Genomic DNA, 20,091 nt, shown 5'->3' with positions numbered 1-20,091 from the left:
TGCAATCTCAATCAAAATCTCACCTACTTGATTTGTGGATATCAGCAAATTGATTCTAAAGTTGATATGGAGAGACAAAGATCAGAGTAGCAAAAACAATGCTGAAGAAGAACCAAGTTGGAGGACTAACATTCAAGGCTTACTATGAAGTTACAGTAGTCAAGACAGTGTGGTATTGGCGCAATTAAATGGACAAATAGATCAATGGAACAGAATAGACAGCCCAGAAATATATCCCTGCAACACAGTCAACTGATCCTTGACAAAGGGATAACACAAGTGAATGGACAAAAGATAGATTTTTCAACTAACGGTGCTGGAACAACAGGACATCCATATGAAACAAAAAAATGAATCTAAACCCTGACTCTTTACCTTTCACAAAAATTAACTAAAATGGATCATCGATCCAAACATAAAACATAAAACTATAAAACTTCTAGGAGACAACAGTAGAATATCTAAGTAACTTTGCATTTGGCAAAGGCTTTTTAGATATAACACAAAAGTACAATCCATGAAAGAAAAAAATTGATGTTGGATTTCATTAAAATTCTGCTCTCTGAAAGACTCTGTTAAGAGAACAAAAGGATAAGTTACAGGCTAGGAGAAAATATTTGCAGAAAACATATCTGATAAAAGATTTGTATCCAACTATACAACGAACTCTTAAAACTCAACACTAAGAAATCAAAACATGAGCAATAAGAATTTGCAAAATGGGCAAAAGACCTATACACTTCACCTAAGAAGATATACAGATGCTAAATAAGCAAATGAAAAGATGGTCGACATCATAGGGTATTAGAGGATTGCAAATTGAAACATCTATCAGAATGGTTAAAATCTACAACACTGACAACACCAAATACCAGCCAGGAAGCGGAGCAGCAGGAGCTCTCATCCATTTCTGGTGGGAATGCAAAACGCTACAGCCACCGTGGAAGATAGCTAGGCAGTTTCTTACAAACTAAACATAGTTTTATCACATGATTAAGCAATCCCACTCTTAGGTACCTATCCAAAGAATTGGAAAACTTACGTACACGGAAAAACCTGCTCACGGAGGTTTACAGCACCTTCATTCCTAATTGCTAAAATTAGAAGCAACCAAGATCTCCTTCAGTAGGTGAATGGATAAAAAAACCGTGGTACATTCACACAATGGAATGTTATTCAGACTATATCCAGAATATAGACAGAACTCTCAAAACTCAGTAAGATAAGCAACTCAATTATAAAAATAGGCAAAAGATTTCAATGGACACTTCGCCAAAGAAGATATTCAGAAGGAAATTAATCACTTGAAAATATAGACATCATCAGCGATTAGGGAAATGCTAGTTAAAACCATGACAATGATATGTGTTGGCGAAGATGTGGAGTAAGTAGTACTCTCACACAGTTCCCCACAAACTCCTCCAAAGTCCACATCGTCACCATTACTGATGTTTGTTAAATGCTTCTTATGTTCCAGGCAGAGTTTCAGGGGTCTTTTATGACTAGTGTAATCCTCACATCCCTAGGAAGCAGGTACTGGATTCTATAGATTAACTCACCAAGGTCCAGAAAGCTGTAAATATTTTGCCCAAGTCCTAACACTACTAATTAGAACCCAGGCTGTCTGACACCAGAGCTCAGACATTAACATCTGCTCCCCACAGCCTGGCAGGAATTTGCCAAATGCAGAAACCCTCCATGACAAAGCAAACTCTGTGTCTTTTGTTTTTCAGGGGGAAAAAAGACAAGTTTTCTTTTAAAGTCATATAATAACTATATAAGTCATATAAACATTTTAAACCATAAAACATCATAAACAGCTGGTCTTAAAAAATAAAAAAAGTGAACTGATACTCTATAAAATAGTAGATTCAAAAACACAACAGACAGGGGCTGGCCTGGTGGCAGAGAGGTTAAGTTCAGTGCTCCACTTCTGAAGCCTGTGGTTCGCAGTTTCGGACACTGAGTTCGGACCAACGCAGGGTTGACAAGCCATGCTGTGGCAGGCGTCCCACATGTAGAGGAAAATGGGCGTGGATGTTAGCCCAGGGCTAATCTTCCTCTGCAAAAAGAGGAGGATTGGCAATGGATATTAGCTCAGGCCTAATCTTCCTCACAAAACAAAAACAAAAACACCACTTTAGGTCCACATAACAAAAAGAATAATGTAAATAGAAAAACACCCTCTCTTTCCATAGAAAGAAAAGCAAGCATTCCTAGACTAGAGGGGAGGGGCAGGTTCTTAGTGCAGCTGAACCACTGCTGACACGCAAGTCAATGGACCTGAGATTGCAGGCTCTTCTCACTGCATCATGACGCCGTTATTTAGACAACTGGTCAGACTCCCTCAGCTAATGGTGTATTTTCACACTTTCAGAGGTTCTCCTCAGTGGAAAAGCCACAGCAGTCAAAATAAGAACAAAATTCTCTGGTTTTTGGTGACATGGATGAGAACATTACTCTGGACAATGCAAGGCAGAAAAGCTACGGGGGAAGTTCTTAAAACAAATTTCATAAAATGAGATTCACCATTAAAACTATACTACAACGGAGAGAAAAAAAAACGATCAAAATTCTAAAGTGTGCATACACGCCACACACGCTTGTTGAAAACAGCCTTGAAAAGGGGTTTTTGCTTTTTTTTTGCTGTACACATTTAGCTAAAGCTAAGCTCACTATTCCAGCAGAATAAGTAGTTACCCTGACTCTACACGAAGTCAGTTTCCTGGATACAGATTGAAACTAAAATGCGTAGCACAATGACTCATAGGAAGCAACTCAAAAAAAGAAAAAAGAAAAGAAAGAAACTACTCTAACCAAAGTACTCCTGGCAATCTTAAAAATAGTTGTTAGTGCTCTGGAGTGGATTCAGACTCTCTCCTTCTCTGGCTGTATCAGACAATGCTCCACTGCTATTCATAGCGTTTTCACAGCCAATTTTTTTAAGAGGGTGGCCAGGTGGTTCTCCCTAGTCTGTCTTAGCCTGAAAGCTCTGCTGAAACCTGTCCACCACTGGAACTCTGCTGGTATTGGAAATCCCAGTGGCAGAGCTTTCGGCATCACAGCCACACGCAGCCACCAGAGGTTGACAAAGGACAGATGGGTGGTGTGGTTCCTTGATCAAAACAGAGACCAGGTTCAGGGCGGTGAGAGCAAAGATTTTTCACCACTAGACTAGCAGGCCTGGCCAGAGAGAGAGAGGTAAATAAGAGGTTTTTTTTTTTTTTTTTTTTTGATGTCTTAATAGTTTACAACATCGTGAAATTTTGGTTGTACATTATGGTTTGTCAGTCACCATATAAATGCTTCCCTTCACCCCTTCTGCCCACCCCCAAACCCCTTGCCCCTGGTAACCAGCATACAATTCTCTACAAGAGGTTAATTTTAAAGGTGCCGCCTGTTACTTTAGAACCGCAAGCCTGTGGAAACCCCTGAAGTCTACTAAAAATCGCTTCTGGATTGAATGGAGAGGTCTATCCAAACGCTTCTCACCATGCTGCCAAGGGCAGAGGCGCTGATGTGCTGTCGCCGCCCCAGTGGCCGCCTACCAGCCTTCTGTATATACGGACAGGACCCACCAGATCAGCGAGACGGAGCCGACTTGACCCTCAAGGGTCTCCCGTCTGGTCCCTTCTCTCCGGCCGCGCCGTCCTAGGAGGGGCGCCCGGGGGGCCCACGACCCACCTGCAGCACCCAGGAGCGCGGCGAGACGCTGACGCCGCGGTCGGCGGCGGGGAAGCGCGCCACCTGCGCCTCGGCCACCTCCTCGTCCGCGTTGTCCAGGGCCAGAGGCAGCGTCCGCGAGGCGCCCAGGCGGACGGCCCCGAAGCAGAGGAAAGGCGACCTGCGGCCGCGGCTGAGGGACAGCACCGGCGGGGCAGCCTCGGCTCCGGGGCTCGCCCGCCAGCACCTTCGCCCCGCGCGCCGGGTCGCCACGGCAGCGCCGAGACCCCGGGACTCCGCCCGGCTCCCGCCAGGCTGCTCCGGAGCGGGGACGGGGAACCGCTTCCCCCAGGGGCGGCCGTGCAGGTCCTGGGAGCGAATCCCCCTTTTCCTCTCCGCTGGCGGACAGCGTAGCCCAAAGGAAGCAATGCGCACAAGCTCGCAGACTCAAAAGAGGAAGAAAACACCTGTGGTCCTCCCATGGGGTTAAACTTCCAGCCTCCACCGTTGCGCGCGTTGGGGCCCGCCCCCCTCCTCACAGGGCCAATCACTGAGCGGCAGCCCCTGGATGCGCAACATCACTCATCATTAAGGAAATGCAACTTAAAACCCCATGAGACAGCGCCTCAAACCAGTGAGAATGTCATGAAAAAGATAAGAGATAAGAACTGTTCGGAGGGCCAGCCCAGTGGCTTAGCGGTTAAGTGCGCGCACCCCGCTGCTGGCTGCTGGCGTCCGGGTTCGGATCCTGGGCACGCACAGAGGCGTCGCTTCTCCGGCCATGCTGAGGCCGCGTCCCACATACAGCAACTAGAAGGATGTGCAGCTATGACATACAACTATCTACTGGGGCTTTGGGAGAAAATAAATAAATAAATAAAAATTATTAAAAAAAAAAAAAAGAACTGTTGGGAGATGTGGAGAAAGGGAACCCTTGTACCCTATTGGTGAAAGTGTAAATTGGTGTAGCCACTATGGAAATCAGTAAGGAGCTTCCTCATAGAACTATCATATGATCCAGCAATTTTACTTCTGAGTATTTATCAGCAGGAAATGAAATCACTATCTCCAAAGGAGATCTCTAACCCCATGTTCATTGCAACATTATTTACAATAGCCAAGACATGGAAGCAACCTGTGTCCATTAATGGATAAAAGGATAAAAAAATGTGTTATGTATATATATACAATGGGATATTATTCAGCCATAAAAAAAGAAGGAACTCTCGCCACTTGAGACAACATGGATGGACCATGAGGGCATTATGCTAAGTGAGATAAGGCAAACAGAGAATGACAAGTACTGTATGAGCTCACTTATATGAGGAATCTAACAACAAAAACAAAATCACAGATACATAGGACAAATTGGTGGTTGCCAGAGGCAAGGGGAAGTGGAGGCAGGGCAAAAGGGATGATCATGGTCACAAAGTACAAACTTCCAGTAATACAATATTTAAGTCATGGAGATGTAATGCACAGCATGGTGACTATGGTTTTATTACTGTATTCTATATTTGAAAATTGCTAAGAGAGGAGATCTTAAAAGTTCTCATCACAAGGGGAAAAAATATTGTAACAATGTGTGGTAATAGTTGCTAACTAGACTTGTGATCATTTAGCAATATATACAAATATCAAATCACGATGTTGTACATCTGAAACTAATATGTCAATTAAATCTAAATGAATATTTTCTTTATATATAATGCACACTGAAGTCTGTATCATGCTGATAATAACTTCCTGTTCAAGGATGTCATGCCTTGAAAATTCACTTTGGACTTATGCAGTTAATGCACAGATGATGCCAAGGCTTTGCTCCAAAATCCTAATGGTCTGCCCTGTGACACACCTGTAGGGGCCTGTGAAAGACTCCAAACAGCACCCGTATCTAGCACTGACATTCCAAGCACCATTGGATATGCTGATCATAACGCCCAAGTGACAGAGCAACTTGAGTGTCACCAGGGATCTTTTGCCAGAGTCTTCTCATGTTCTATGCCTCAGTTAAAACTAGCAAGATTTTGGGACCATCAATAAATGGGCTAGAGTGACACCCTCAAATGAGGAATATATAGCTTCCCAAATCTAAAAATGCCCATTAGGTGCTGCACTTATTTTGGGGATGTGGGGAACTGGAGGGGGAGAGAAACTTATGTTTCACCTTAAAAGGGATATCTCAACATGCCCCTCACCCTCAACCTCTATAAATTTCCCTGAGGTGGAAGGTCTCTGAATATTTGTTGGATTTATCCCTATCATCTGACATGCAAATGTCTTACCAGTAGGTCTAGACTAGTTGCTACTTCTTGCTCACTAGGTCCAATCAGCATGATATCATCAATGCATGGACCAGTATGACTCCTTGTGGAAGGGAAAGATGATCAATTTCCCTGCAAACTAGGTTATGACATAGAGCTGCAGAGTTGATAGACTCCTGATGTAGGACAGTGAACGTGTAGTCATGACCTTGCCAGGAGAAACAAAACTGCTTTGCCACGGTTTACCAACAAGGATGAAGACAAAAGCATTTTCCAGATGAATGGGGGCACACTAGCACGTTCTCAGATATTACAGGGGATGTGCTAATTTGCTCAAGCAATGAAGCAACATCTAGTAAACCAGCTACGATTGGAGTCACCATCTGGTTGAGCTTACAATAACCCACAGTCATTCTCAAAGATCCATCTCTTATCTGCACCAGTCAAATCGGCAAGCTGATGTGGAGGTGGTACGAACTGCCACCCCTGCATCTTTCAAATCCTTGGTGGTGGCCCTCATCCCTGCAGTCCCTCCAGGAATGCAATATGGCTTTTGCTTTACCATTTCTCTAGGTAGAGGCAGTTCTACTGGCTTTCACTTGTCCTTTCCCTACATAATAGCCCTCATTCCACTGGTCAGGGAGCCAATGTTTTGATTCATTCGGTTGCTTAGAAATGTACAAAGCATATCTGAGGAAGACAATGTAATATTCCTCCTGAGGAATGTAAATGTACACTTGCACAGAAAGAAAAATATAAAATCCTGAATAAGAGGACTCAGCAGCATTGTGTCAATAGTTCTTAAGTTCATATACACACTTTTACAACCCACAAATTTATTCTGAGAAAGTTTTCACAAATCTCTTTCTTCTTCTTTCATTGGAAAATAACCCAGAATTTACATTCTTCTAACACTGTTTCCTTGGAAACTGGGAAATACGAAATGTCATCTGTGATAGCAGGATCCAGGCTTAGATTGATAATACTTGGGGTCAGGCATGGTTTCGGGGTTTTTGAGTCTTGTGATTTGTAAATCAGTGTCCCCCTTGCAGGTCCTGGGCTCTGCTCAAGTTCTCCTTTGAGAGATATGGACTCCTGCGGGGATGAAGTGTCCAAGTCTAGACGACACCCTCACTGACACACAGGTTTCATTTCCTTGTTACTCAGGTGTCACCTGGGGAGATGCAGCACAGACCTGGATGGCTGCAGGGACTCCTGGTGCTGTCCTTCATGACGTGCTGTCTTTCCTGTCCTTAATCTTTCAGCAAAGCTGAGATAACTTTTGCCAGAACAGCCTACTAGTTTCCTGTTAGAATGAACCTCTGAACTGAAGACCATCACTGACCTTCAAGCAGAGTGGGCAATGCAAATACCTACAGCTTTCACTTTGGAGTCAGACAAGTTCATTCTAAAGTTTCTAGGGATAGGTAACAATAGCCATGAAAGCTCTAAAAACAAAGAAAGAATTACATGATGGCTGGTCCCACTGCTTATCACATCTCAGAAGTCTTTACAATTATACAGTTGGTGCTGGTAGAGAATGGACAGATAGAAACCCGACTATAATAGAAGGTATAAAAAGAAACACATGCCCAAAGAAATTCTTATATGAGTAAAGTGACATCTCAAATGACTAGGAAAAGGACAATGATTTTAATAAATACAGTTGAGACTACTGGAGAATCCTTTAAAGAATAAAATATATCCATACTTCCACGTCATTTTTAATTTTAGATATCTCCAAGTAAGAAAACAAAACCCATTCTTCAATACAAAAACAATCAGTGCATTTGTTAAGAATAGGATATGTAAATCTATGACTCAGCATTTGAGGAAATAAAAAATAAGACTGATAATGATAAGTGCATAAAATTCAAAAATTCCTGCCTAGAAAAATCAACATGAACTCAAACGCCAATAACAAATTGAAAAATATGTCTAACTCATATCACAGAAATGGGAAACGAAAAGTGTTAATCTCATTATTTCCACAGAAAAGAATAATAAATGGAAAAAGGGGCTAGCGTCTTAATAAGAAAATTAAGAGAAAAACAAAGCAAAACAAATGGCCCTTGCATATCTTAAACAAAAATAAGCACATTCATAATAATAAAATACACAGGAGTACTGTTTACTATCTACCAATCAGGAAAATATCCAAAAGGGGCAACATCCTCAGTTGGCAAGGCCAAGGAAAAGAGGCTCTCAAGAACACTACAGAATAACGTACAACATTCCTATGGAAAAGAATTTGAAATATCTAAGACATTTACAAATACATTTGCCTGATGATCCATTCATTTCACTCCCAGCATTATATCCTGACAGTAGGTCTACACAGTGTATTCATCTTGTCATTCGTTATCTGTAATAACAAAATATCAGAATGGTCTGAGTGAGATACATTCTAAAATGAAAACTGCAAGGTACAGACAATGCGTAAAGTAACCTCCCTTCTCAATAACAAAAGGAGATTAATGAACACAGGAGAGATGTCAGAAACTAATAAAATTATAACTTCGTTCAATGAGGGAACAGGTGTGATGGAAGTAAGACTACTCTGCATAGACCCTTCTCGTATCGCTTTGATGTTTAAAACATGTAGGTGTATCTTACATTCAAAAAAAAAGTTTAGATTAAAAGAGAAAGCAGAAGAAAACTTTTAAATCGAAAAAAATGCTAATGGAAATAAATATGAAACTGTAATTATTTGGTAAGTTAGCCACAAATGATAAGAATTATTTCAAGTCTTTTTTGAAGAGGATACTTACACTCAGAGTTCAACTTCCTAGGACAAAGTAAATGCAAAGACATTTGAACCTTCATTCACTAGTTTAAATGCTAATTATAATGTATGCGTTATACTTTTGATATTATGTTCATGAATACGGAAAAATAAAAATGTAAAAGAGAGAAAATGTACTAAAAAGGTTTTTAACTCTGTATTATTAACCTTGAATTGTAAAATCCAATAGGAACTGACGAATTGTAAATTTCATTTCTATGTCAAAGGTCTGAGAACCAAAATACTGTGCAAGTGAAGACATTTCAACACTATTGAACACTCCCATCTAGCACCAATAGCACAGTTCTTGGGTTCTAAACACTTTTGCCAATAAAAAAAAATCAGATCTTGGAAAATCATGATTATGGGTGTTGGGCAGGGGAAGTACCCAGTGAGCCTGGAACATCATGTTGTGCTAAAAAGAAGAGCAATGCTCAAAGACTAATGGGACACAACAAAAGTCTACAACAAAGACTAATGGGACACAACAAAAGTCTACAACAAAGACTAATGGGACACAACAAAAGTCTACAACAAAGACTAATGGGACACAACAAAAGTCTACAACAAAGACTAATGGGACACAACAGAAGTCTACAACAAAGAAGACTAATGGGACACAACAAAAGTCTACAACAAAGAAGACTAATGGGATACAAGAAAAAGTCTACGACAAAGACTAATGGGACACAACAATCAGGAGCCAGTTTCAAGCGGTACCCACTTGCCAAATTTGGGATAATTTGAGCTTCAAATAGAATAATGACTATAATTGATTGTGACAAATTGAATAAATAAAAATTCATAAACCAGTGCCGATGCACACAACATTTTTAAAAAAGAAAGGAAAACATCTTTAAAGGCATCATGGAAGGTCACTATTACATCAATTCCTCACTGCAAAAATTGGAAATCAGAGGGCCAAAATAGAGATTTACCAAATCTTTTAGGTGAATGTTTAATTTAAACAGAATTGGTAGATTAACACTCATCTTTATGCAAGAATGACAGTTAAGAAATGCAGAAAAATGATACAATTGATCTTAAAAATCACTATTTTGCAGGCAAAAATAAAATAATTGATTATAGGAAAGTGTCATAAATAGATTCCACAACCATTATGTGAAAATTTTTGGAGAAATAGCACGTACACAAAGGGAAGATTAACAGCGAAGCTGACTAGCCGATTGTGACAATGTTCCTTTAAATGTGAGAAAACTGGCTGTCACCAGTGATTCAGATTTATATAAATTGGCTCCACTGGTGACAGCCAGGTCTCTGGTCTAAGAAGGAAACTTGATTTGATGCAATACAAAGTTACAAGTTATCATCATAAAATAATTTTTTATGATTAATGGTTTATACCTTTATTATCATATTACAGTTTGCATGTTTTTGTAGAAGTTAAAAACGTCTATACTCAACCAACTTTAACTAACTATGTTGTTTCAAATGTACCAACAAACAAATCATATTTCAGACTCTTGGGGTTGAATGTTTCCAAAACCGTCTATACCAGCAAAATCATGAAAAATTTATTAGGTCTAAAGATCATTACCAAAGAGGTCTCTATACTTCTCAGCGTGTAATGTCTTACTTTATATATATCTTTATTTCTAAACAATATATTCTTGTGGTTCAAAGGTGATATATGTTAAAGATAGAAAAACAGGAAAATACAGCAAAGTATAAAGAGTTAACCACCAACTCTTACCCCAATTATCTCTAAAGTCAACTCTAGTTATGGGAAATATTTTATTATACTTCCTGCCAATCTTTGTTCTATAAACATTTGTTTGGGGCTCAAAGCATAGTGTGTGTGTGTGTTTATACTTGATATTGGAATTTTTATCACGTTTCATGTCAAGATTATGGTAGCTATGCACCCAATTAGATTCTAATTCCTCTTTATGTTTCATTTGAATTATGACGTGAGCTAGATAGACATCTTGTAGAAGATCATGCATTTCACCACTTTTTCATATATTTATCTATTGATAAGCAATGTAAGTCATAACTACTTACATGTTACTTCTAACATGGGTATGACAGTTTGGTTTTTACGTGTTTGCGAAGTGATATTATTTTCAAGATGGAGACAAGCCCTTTTTTTCCATTTCCTCTGAAATAGAGAGTCTCAGAAAACCTCAGAAGTTATGGAGAAGCTTTGGGAAAGTTGGGAGAAGGAAGGATGGAAGCAGGCACTGAGGTGATGGCATCTAGATTCTGGCCATAGATACTTGATGAACAGGACACAGAGCGTTTTCATTTGCCAAGTTTTAATGAGGTTCTTTTAGAATTGATTCATTGGTCTCTCAGATTATAATCACATTGTCCACATAATATTTAACACAAATTCTAATGTATGAGTAAAAATGAGTTAAACAATACTTGAAGAAATAAACTGAGAAGGATTGGATTAATAATGAAAAATTCTGAATAAATGTACATATGTGAATTTTATGACTGCATTTTAACCATGGTTCTATCCACAGGTGGGATACGCCACTTTCCCTTCACGACAGGTTGTTCGAAATGTTTCAGGTGGTGTCTTTTTACGATATCCACGTTTGCACCTAAATTCAACGGTATCCCCTGTTTCAGAATACAATTTTTTGTCATATGACCATCGTAGTTCTATCTTATGTTTTTCCATCATTTCTTCTGATATTACACATGCATCTGAAGTCAAAAAAATGATCATAACATATTAAGGAGTATACAAATATTGTCCACAAAAATTCAGACTCAAGTAGAATCTTCTATGCTGTTAGGACTTCATTCTTAAAACTTTTTACAAACCAATTCAAGGAAAATCCAGTATGTGGATTTAAACCATTTTATAAAATTAATGATGTAAAAATGAAGTACTATGTTTAATGGATGATAACTAAAGGTTATAATCTAAGATTCACAATATCAATTATCATATGAAGAGCTTTCATAAAAGAATGTTTTGTTGCTGTTGTTGATTCAACAAGAATCTTTCAAACTTTATTTCCCCACACATTAATATTTGGTAGCAAGCATTCAAAAGATGAATTCATTTAATCCATGAAAATTCTATTATAAACAGCAAAACATCATACTCATTACACTGATTTTCCCAGGATGCGTCACAATATTAAAATATTTACCTAAACATCTTGGTGGTTCTGACCACTGTCCATTCCTACATATTATATTCCTGTTTCCCTGAAGCACATGGAAGGACTGGCATTGGTACTCAACTGAGGATCCTGGAGCATACGCTGGTAATGGGAATGAGGTAATGTCTCCATTGTCAATGGGTGGAGGGGGCCCACATTTTCCTTTAGAGTCTAAAAAATATGATTTGATTATTGAAAGACCAAGAAAAACACAGGTTAAAATAAAGCAAATAAAAGTATAGCACAATACGTAATATCAAGACTTGTGATTTCTGATGACAGAAATTATTTGTTGAAGAAATTTTAAACATGTGAGCTGAGAGTCACATTTTTAACCCTTTACTTTCACCCCGCATGAAATTACACATAAAGTATGAACAAATACGTCTGTTTCGCAGTACCTCAGTAATAAAAAGTGTTTTTCTTAATGAATATATACTAGACTTTGGGCTAGCTAAGACAAACAAAAATGTTCCTGTTCTTATATACAACATACTGCAGTGTCTGTTGGATCTCTAGTCAATTTTTATTGCTTTACATTTTTACTGTAAAAGAAACATCACTCCTTTAGTAGAATTCAAGAATTACAAATGTACATATTGTGAAAGGGAATTGCTGGCTTCCTGTTCTGGACAAGATGAGGTAGAAACCTTTTTGTTTATTCTTTCTGTTAAGTATAACTAAAAATCCTGAACATATTATAAAAAGCAACAGAAGAGATTGTGAAAGATGTGGAGAAGAAGTCCATCTGGTTAGGGACTTTGGGATTCAAGGAATTAAGGTGCAATGAGTTGTCGTGGTTTTCATTTTGTCTTCTAAGTATCTTGGACTGAGCATTGAAGAAGATTGTAACCCAGAAATGATATCAAGATTAGGCAGAAAAGAAGAAAAAGTCCCAAGAAGACCTTCCTCTCTTTAGACAAAAGCCCAGGAAAGGAGCAGCCTCGCAAGACAGAAACATTTTCTACAATAGCCAACTTACTCTAGAAAAACATCATAGAAGAAGTCTACTACCAATCTTCCCCCCACCTCAATCAAGAGAGGCCAAGTGAGGCCTGGACTTCTACCCACACTCTGAGGGATCAAGACACCCCACCCTTTTTCTGTGGTGTCAGTGGAGGCAGAATGGGAAGCCTGGACTTGCACACTGACTGGCAGTAATGGAGGCCTGATAAATAAATGATTCCAATAAAATCCAGAGTCTCAAAACATAATACACAAAAGGTCCAGAATACAACTGAAAATCACTCATCATAGCGAGGACTGGGAAAATCTCAAAAGAGAAAAGACGATCAACAGAAGACAACATTGAGATGATACAGAGGTTGGAGTTATTTGACAATGGTTTTAAAAAGCCAATGGGAATCACAGAACTAAAAAACATAACAGAATAAAATAATCTCACTGGAGGGGCTCAATAACAGATTGCAGATGACAGAAGGACAAATCAACTTGAAGACAGAGCAATACAAATCACTCACTTTGAAAATAGACTGACAACAAAAAAATAGACAGATCTTCAGGGACCTATGGGAAGATAGCAAAAGACTGGAGACTAAGGAAGACTAAAGAAGGGGGTAGGAGATGAGGAAAAAAGCTCACAAAATAATGGTTTAAAATTTCCCAAATTGGGCATAAGGCATATGTCTACATATTTAAAAAAGTGAGTGAATACCAAACAGGATAAACCCAAGAAATTCATGCCAAGATACATAATAATCAAACTGCTCAACACTAAAGAAAAAGAAAAAAATCTCAAAAGCAGCTAGATAGAAATTATGCAAGGCTATAGGGAAAAAAGGATTCGAACGTCAGTGTGGTTCTCATCTGTGACCAAGGAGCCAGAAAGTGACAACATTTTTCAGGTGCTGGAAGAAAAGAACTGTCAACTCCAATTCCATATCCGGTGACATTATCCTTTAGGAATAAAGGGAGAAATGAAGACATTCTCAGACAAAGGAAAATGGAGAATTGGTCTCCAGCAGACCTGTGCTTAAAGAATTGCTACAGACATTATTCAAATCAAAAGGAAAAGATAACAGAAGGATGAATGACACTTCAGAAAGGAAGATAAAACAAGAGAAGTGATAAAAATAAGGGCAAATGTAATAGACTTTTTCCTAATGAGTTTGTTAAATTTGTGTGCAAAATTACATTATTTGATAAGATCCTCTATGTACATAGAGGAAATACCTAAGACATCTATGTTTAAAATATGGGGAGAGTAAACAGACCTAAATGGATGGAAAGTTTCCACACTTTGTTTGAAGTGGTAAAATGTCAATTTTAGGTAAAATGACAATACCATTAGGGAGTGATAAGCTGCATATGTATATCTTCACACCTAGAGCAACCCCTAATAACTGTACAAAGAGACAACTCGACAAGAATACAGATATTTTAAAATAAAGTGATTTTAAATGTTCAAACAAGCTACAGGGAAGGCAAGAAAAGGAAACAGGAATGAAAAACAAAGGAAACACACACACACACAAATAATAAAATGGCTGACATAGCCCCTAACATGGCAATAGTTACTTTAAAAGCTAAATGTTCTAAATGCACCAGTTAAAAGACTGAAAATGCAGGGTGGACACAGAAACAAGACCCAGCTATATGCTTCCTACAGGAAACTCACTTCAAACACGAAAACATAGGTAGGCTCAAAGCAAAAGATTGGGAAAAATGTATACCAATTTCAATTTCAAAACAATTTGAAAAACTAGAAGTGGCTAATATAACATCTCCTTTGTTGGCTCCTCTTATTTCTTGACCTCTAAATACCGGAGTGTCCCATGACCAAGTTCTCAGACTACTTTTTTTTATTTATACACGAATTCCCTGGATGAGCTCAGCTAGTGACATACCTTTAAATATAATCCATATGCTAAAGAAGTGCAAATTTACATCACATGCTATGATTCCCACCCCTGTCCCACTGCCTATTCCATGTCATAAAGTAAAACTTCACAGGGCTGCCAAAGGTACTTAAGGTATCTGCAATACATTTATTCCTCGGGAAGAAACTGAATCTCTTAATGCTTCAGAGAGGGAATAATCCACGATTCCAACTCTTCTTCTAATCTGATCAAATCTTTCATAAAATAGATATACCTTATTACTTATTCCATCCACAAAAAGAATTGGATTTTAAGCATCAACGTTTTATTTGTGTTTAAAAAATTTATTCCATAAGAACTACTTCATTCTCTATTTACATCAACGTATTTTGTCCCTAATATATACTCTAAAATTTGGGGGGAAATAAGATACTCTACCTTTGCACTGAGGTGGGTCTGTCCAGGTTCCATTCAAACATGTCACTTCTATTTCCCCAAACAGATCAAAAGGTTTGTTGCATTCATAACGTACTCTCTCCCCAGGTGGATACCTAGACATCCCATTTGGTATAACAGCATTTTCCACGTTGGGTGGTTTCCCACAGGAAACATCTGAATAGAAAGTAAAAAAGTACCCCCAACATAATGATTATTTTGAGTAGCAAATCAACAAATGAGATTGCAAATATATTTCAAGAGGGGTTTAAAATCAGTCATTAATTTGTCATAAAAGACTGCTCGTCTTAATAAATTTACATGTAAGAGTGAGGAAAAGGAGAGAAAGAAATATTTCTTTGGTAAGATTTAAGCTTCTACACCTTAAATCTCTCTCCCATCCTTCACTAGAATGTTGATAGACATTGTGTGTGTGTGTGTGTGGAGGCCAGTGAAAATGGGAGTTTATCTGGACATTTCTCTTTGAGTTCCTTTTATATAAATTAAAAATGAATGTATAAACCACAAGAAAATCATAATAAAGAGATTATTTGATAGTAGGATTTGGTTTGCAATCATCCTGTTTGTGAATTGTAATTTTAAGTCCCTAGAAAAATAAATACAAATAAGATACTTCCTCAGAGAATAAATCAATCATGAACACATTGAAAAATAACATAGTTGAAGGAAGAACATGACTATTCAAAGGATCCAAACAGGAGGTGTAGAAAAATAACAGAAAAATAACTGTATAATTTATAAAAACACTCAAATGACTTTTGGGTGGCAAATGCCTAGGATACTACAATGAGTCATGTGTAACTCATCAGTGAGATTCAGGTGGATATAAAGTATAATTGGCTATAGCTATGGTTCCTAAACCAAAGTGTCCATCGAATCCCTTGACCCCAGAGTCTTTGATTCAACAGGTCTGACTAAGCCTGTGAATTTGCATTTCCATTTCTAGCAATTTCCCAGAAGATGCTGATGCTGCTACTCCAGGGACCAAACTTGAAGAACTATCAGGTTACAAGACTAACCATTGAGTAGACAATTGCATTCCATTACGTTAAGGCATAAATCTTCAGTGCCTAAAATCCTGGCCTGAAAAAATAATCTATGTCCATTTTATGATGATGCTAGAGGCAATTCTATATTATATTACTTAAGACACTTGCATAAATAAATTTTAAAATTTCATCGAAGTACCTCTGCAGGTGGGCCTTCCTATCCACTTGCCGTTAATACAATGGACAATACTGGATCCATCCAATTGGTAATCTTTTCGACATTTAAAAGACACTTGTTCTCCTGACCTATACGATTCTTTCTTCTGGCTTATGAGTATGGTATCATTAAAGCTGGGTAAGCTAAAACAATCCGTTTCTGAAAGAAAAAAAATGTACTTGTTCAGTAAATGGTTAAAAATACATAATGCCAATAAATATATATTCTAGAATAACAGCTACATATGAATACTGTGCAATAATTTTCTTATACCCTGAAAAAATGTGTTAGCAGTCGTGACTTAATTACATTGAATGCTTCTACATTTATCAAAATATAACATGGGAATAGTGATTTTGAAACCCTGAAGAGATATGGATGCGTGTAATGCTTGAGACCATACTTCTTACATTCGAATTCTTATTGGCCCGCCTGCATTTTGGATGTATTTCTACTTTGTGCTTTTGTCAAAATCTGTTACTGTTTATTACGTCAAATATCTTAGAAAATTCTATATTTAAAGGAGATAACTGACAAACAGTAAATTACATAACAATGAGATTGATGAGCAGGGGCCAGCTGTGACACTGGAACAGAGATGAAAGGTCTCAGAATGTATATCAGAGGATGTCGCAAGAGCACACAAGATGACAGGAGAATGAAATCATTCGGCTCATGTTGTCACACTTTTCTTATTACCAGGGCTATTAATTCCCTTCCAGAATCCAGAACTTCCCAGAGACACCTTGTTAAATTCTAGAATTACTGCTTAGTTTCATATTTGTACCATTTATGCTACAAATTAAAGATATTTATCAGCCTTAGAACAAAATGAAATACACTATACTTATGCATTCTGGAGGATCGGACCATTTTCCTCCTAAACACTTTATAGATGCAGGTCCATCAATCCCGAAACCTTCGGTACAGCTGTACATAACTTCTTCTCCGTATTGGTAACAGCGTAATTTGTGAGACTGAACACCGTGTGGGATCAGAGGTGGCTGTTCGCAAGGAATTCCTTTAAAAAAAAAAAAAAAGGAAATGAGAGAATGACTCCATGTTACACTAACTCGGAAATTTAATTTTATGTACCAGTTATCATATTTGGTTGTTTTAATTTACAAGACATGATCACACAGGAGTTACCATCACATTACAGAGAAGATGCACAAACGCTTCCTAAAACCACCATTCTGGTGTGTGTCCAGCTGTCAACTTGAGCAAGAACTTGACACTAAAAATGTCAATATATTTATGAAAGACTTTCGATGCTTCTCTAACCAATCATGAATAATATAAGAAAACATTGAGAACTAATCATCTTCAGAAAAGTACTACATATTGTAAGAAATCAGAAGGGACGTTGTTGGAAAAACAGGAAATTTTTTTAAAACTCGAGTGGCATGGCAAACACTACGCCTTACAGTAATAGGTAGGAATATGAATAGGTATAGCCATAAATAAGGAGGTTTAATTTCACTATACATCCACTTTTAACACAAAAAAAGCCAGAATTAAAAGCGATTTTACAAGGAACCAATGACCTTACCAAAAATAAGCTTGATTTGATTATGCAAAAATTGTTTAGTAAAATATGTAAATATATAGATGCTAGAAAAACAGATAAATGACTTTATTTATTTAGAAATCTAAAGGATTCTGTCTCATGACTTTGATGACAACTGATTACTTCTAATGAACTGTACTGAAAATAGGATTTTAGTTTGTGTACTCTCCTTACCTACACACTGAGGTGGAGAACTCCATTTTCCCATGTGGCATGTTATCCTATCTTCTTCAGATATCCTGAAACCATCATCACAAATATAACTTAATCTGGTGTTATGTGGATAACGCTTGGGTTCAAATACCTCTTTCCTTTCTTCCGAAGAGTTAAGTGATTGAATGGTTCCATGTTCTATATGAGGTGGTTGAGAACATGGAATTTTTTCTATAGGAAGAAAAGAGATCAAGGAGTTAAGCCCAAATATAATGTTTAAATTGAAAAGTAAAATCAAATACTCTTTGGCATTTTAAAATAAGGAAAATTTGAACAAATTAAATTATTTAAAAACTGAAAACCATTTGAAACTTGAAAGAATATGTATTCATAAACTCTATACAACTATCCACTTGTTCCGTATGCCCCTTCATTCTTGTCCTCTTTCTCATGAGGAGTAAAATAGGCCTGAACAGAATTTGATCTGGTATTTACAGAGTAACTAACTCAAAGTTTTTGTCTGTACTCATTTCACAGTAGAAGTGAAAGGATGCTGACTGATTTGTATACATAGATTTTAATTTGCTGTTTCAAGATAAACTGGAATAGATATAGAGCAAGGCCTTCATCTTATTCATCTTCACAAAGCACAGGACAGTATTAGCTTATTTGGAAGAATGTCACAAAGCAAGTTATGAACTACTGACCCACACAGCGTGGTATTGACTCCCATCTTCCATCTTTGCACACAATTTCTTCCTCTCCCTGAATTAGATATTTTTCTTGACAGAGAACAGATATTTTTTCTCCATCTCGATAATTCACTGTTGTTGTCATATCTTGAGCATTGGGAATCTGAGGTGGAGGTGGGCATGATTGTACTTCTAAAAATATTAAAATTAGATTTCTTGATGAAAAATCATAAGTTAAAAATATTACAAGGGTAATTCAGTAAATAGAAAACTTAATAATAATGTACCATAAATAAAATTCTAACGTTATGTTCTATGTTTCAATATGTTATACTTTTCAGCTTGTATACCCTTTTAATCTACTATGTTGGGTTTATATCCTCATGGTGTTCCTTAGACTTTCTTCCTTTTATTCTTTCTGTGATCAAACTTTCATAATTTAGGTAAAACTTATTTTGATTATTTCTAACCATTAGGATGTTCTAGCTGAATAACTCAATCAATACCAGGCACTAAATAAAGACTGACATCAGGATCTTTTGTTTTCTTTTTCATTTTTTTTATTCAAAGTAACATTGGTTTATAACATTATATAAATTTCAGGCGTACATCATAGTATTTCAATTTCTGTGTAGACTACATCACCGAGAACTTTTCTACAGATATCCATGATCAAATGTATTGAGATTGGATTAAAACCCTCACAAGATATTCAAATGGAAGTTGATTAGTCAGACGAAGAATTATATTTAATTAACGATCAATTAATTTTATAAAGCTTCTTGGCCAAAGTAAGAATCAGATATGTTCACTAGCAGTTTATAGTGTGTTATTAAAAGTTCAAAACTCCCCTGGAGGCTCTGTTTACCAGCTTGCCTACACTGTTAAGGGATATAGATGGATGAAATGCTCCCCGATGAACAGATTAGACAGCCTCGCCTTAGTTACATAACCAGCAGTGTATAAAAGATCCCTCTGTAAAGTTGTGTCTGAGCCCCCACAAAACTGAGATACTTCAGATATATCTTGTCAGTTCATAATCTGCAGACAAAGCATGTCCTGTTCCACTGAGGGGAGACTCTGGAAGACCATCCCTGGAAGCTTTAGAGCCTTTCTGTGATTGCTTGCTTTTACTTTCTCTTGTTATACTGTGCCTTTAGTTCATTAAAGAGAATCAGTTTGAACATGGTGAAAAAATTGAAGAGTGAAATACTGATGAAATAAAAACAAAATTTCATACTGCATCTTTTTTCATTATGTGAATATACACTGGGAAGTCTTGTAAATCTTTTCAATTGTCCAACATTTTCTAT

The 20,091-nt window shown here is 37.5% G+C and overlaps 1 protein-coding gene across 2 annotated transcripts in view; it reads right to left on the bottom strand.

The window, feature by feature from the left end:
- Positions 1–10,980: 10,980 nt before the first annotated feature.
- CFH (complement factor H) overlaps positions 10,981–20,091 on the bottom strand; it is an 85,958-nt gene continuing 76,847 nt past the window's right edge. For both annotated transcript variants that reach the window (XM_058533728.1, XM_058533729.1), the window contains 7 exons: positions 18,794–18,970; positions 18,108–18,317; positions 17,211–17,384; positions 16,346–16,522; positions 15,140–15,313; positions 11,850–12,032; positions 10,981–11,394 (listed from right to left, as the gene is read on the bottom strand). In XM_058533728.1, coding sequence (XP_058389711.1) covers positions 11,198–11,394; positions 11,850–12,032; positions 15,140–15,313; positions 16,346–16,522; positions 17,211–17,384; positions 18,108–18,317; positions 18,794–18,970 — 1,292 coding nt within the window. In that variant the 3' untranslated portion in view covers positions 10,981–11,197. The remainder of the gene's footprint in view (positions 11,395–11,849; positions 12,033–15,139; positions 15,314–16,345; positions 16,523–17,210; positions 17,385–18,107; positions 18,318–18,793; positions 18,971–20,091) is intronic.

Source organism: Diceros bicornis, chromosome 38 (genome assembly GCF_020826845.1).
Source record: "Diceros bicornis minor isolate mBicDic1 chromosome 38, mDicBic1.mat.cur, whole genome shotgun sequence".
Lineage (NCBI taxonomy): Eukaryota > Metazoa > Chordata > Mammalia > Perissodactyla > Rhinocerotidae > Diceros > Diceros bicornis.
The sequence above is the reverse complement of the archived record's forward strand: the minus strand, read 5'-3'. Positions and strand labels throughout refer to the sequence as shown.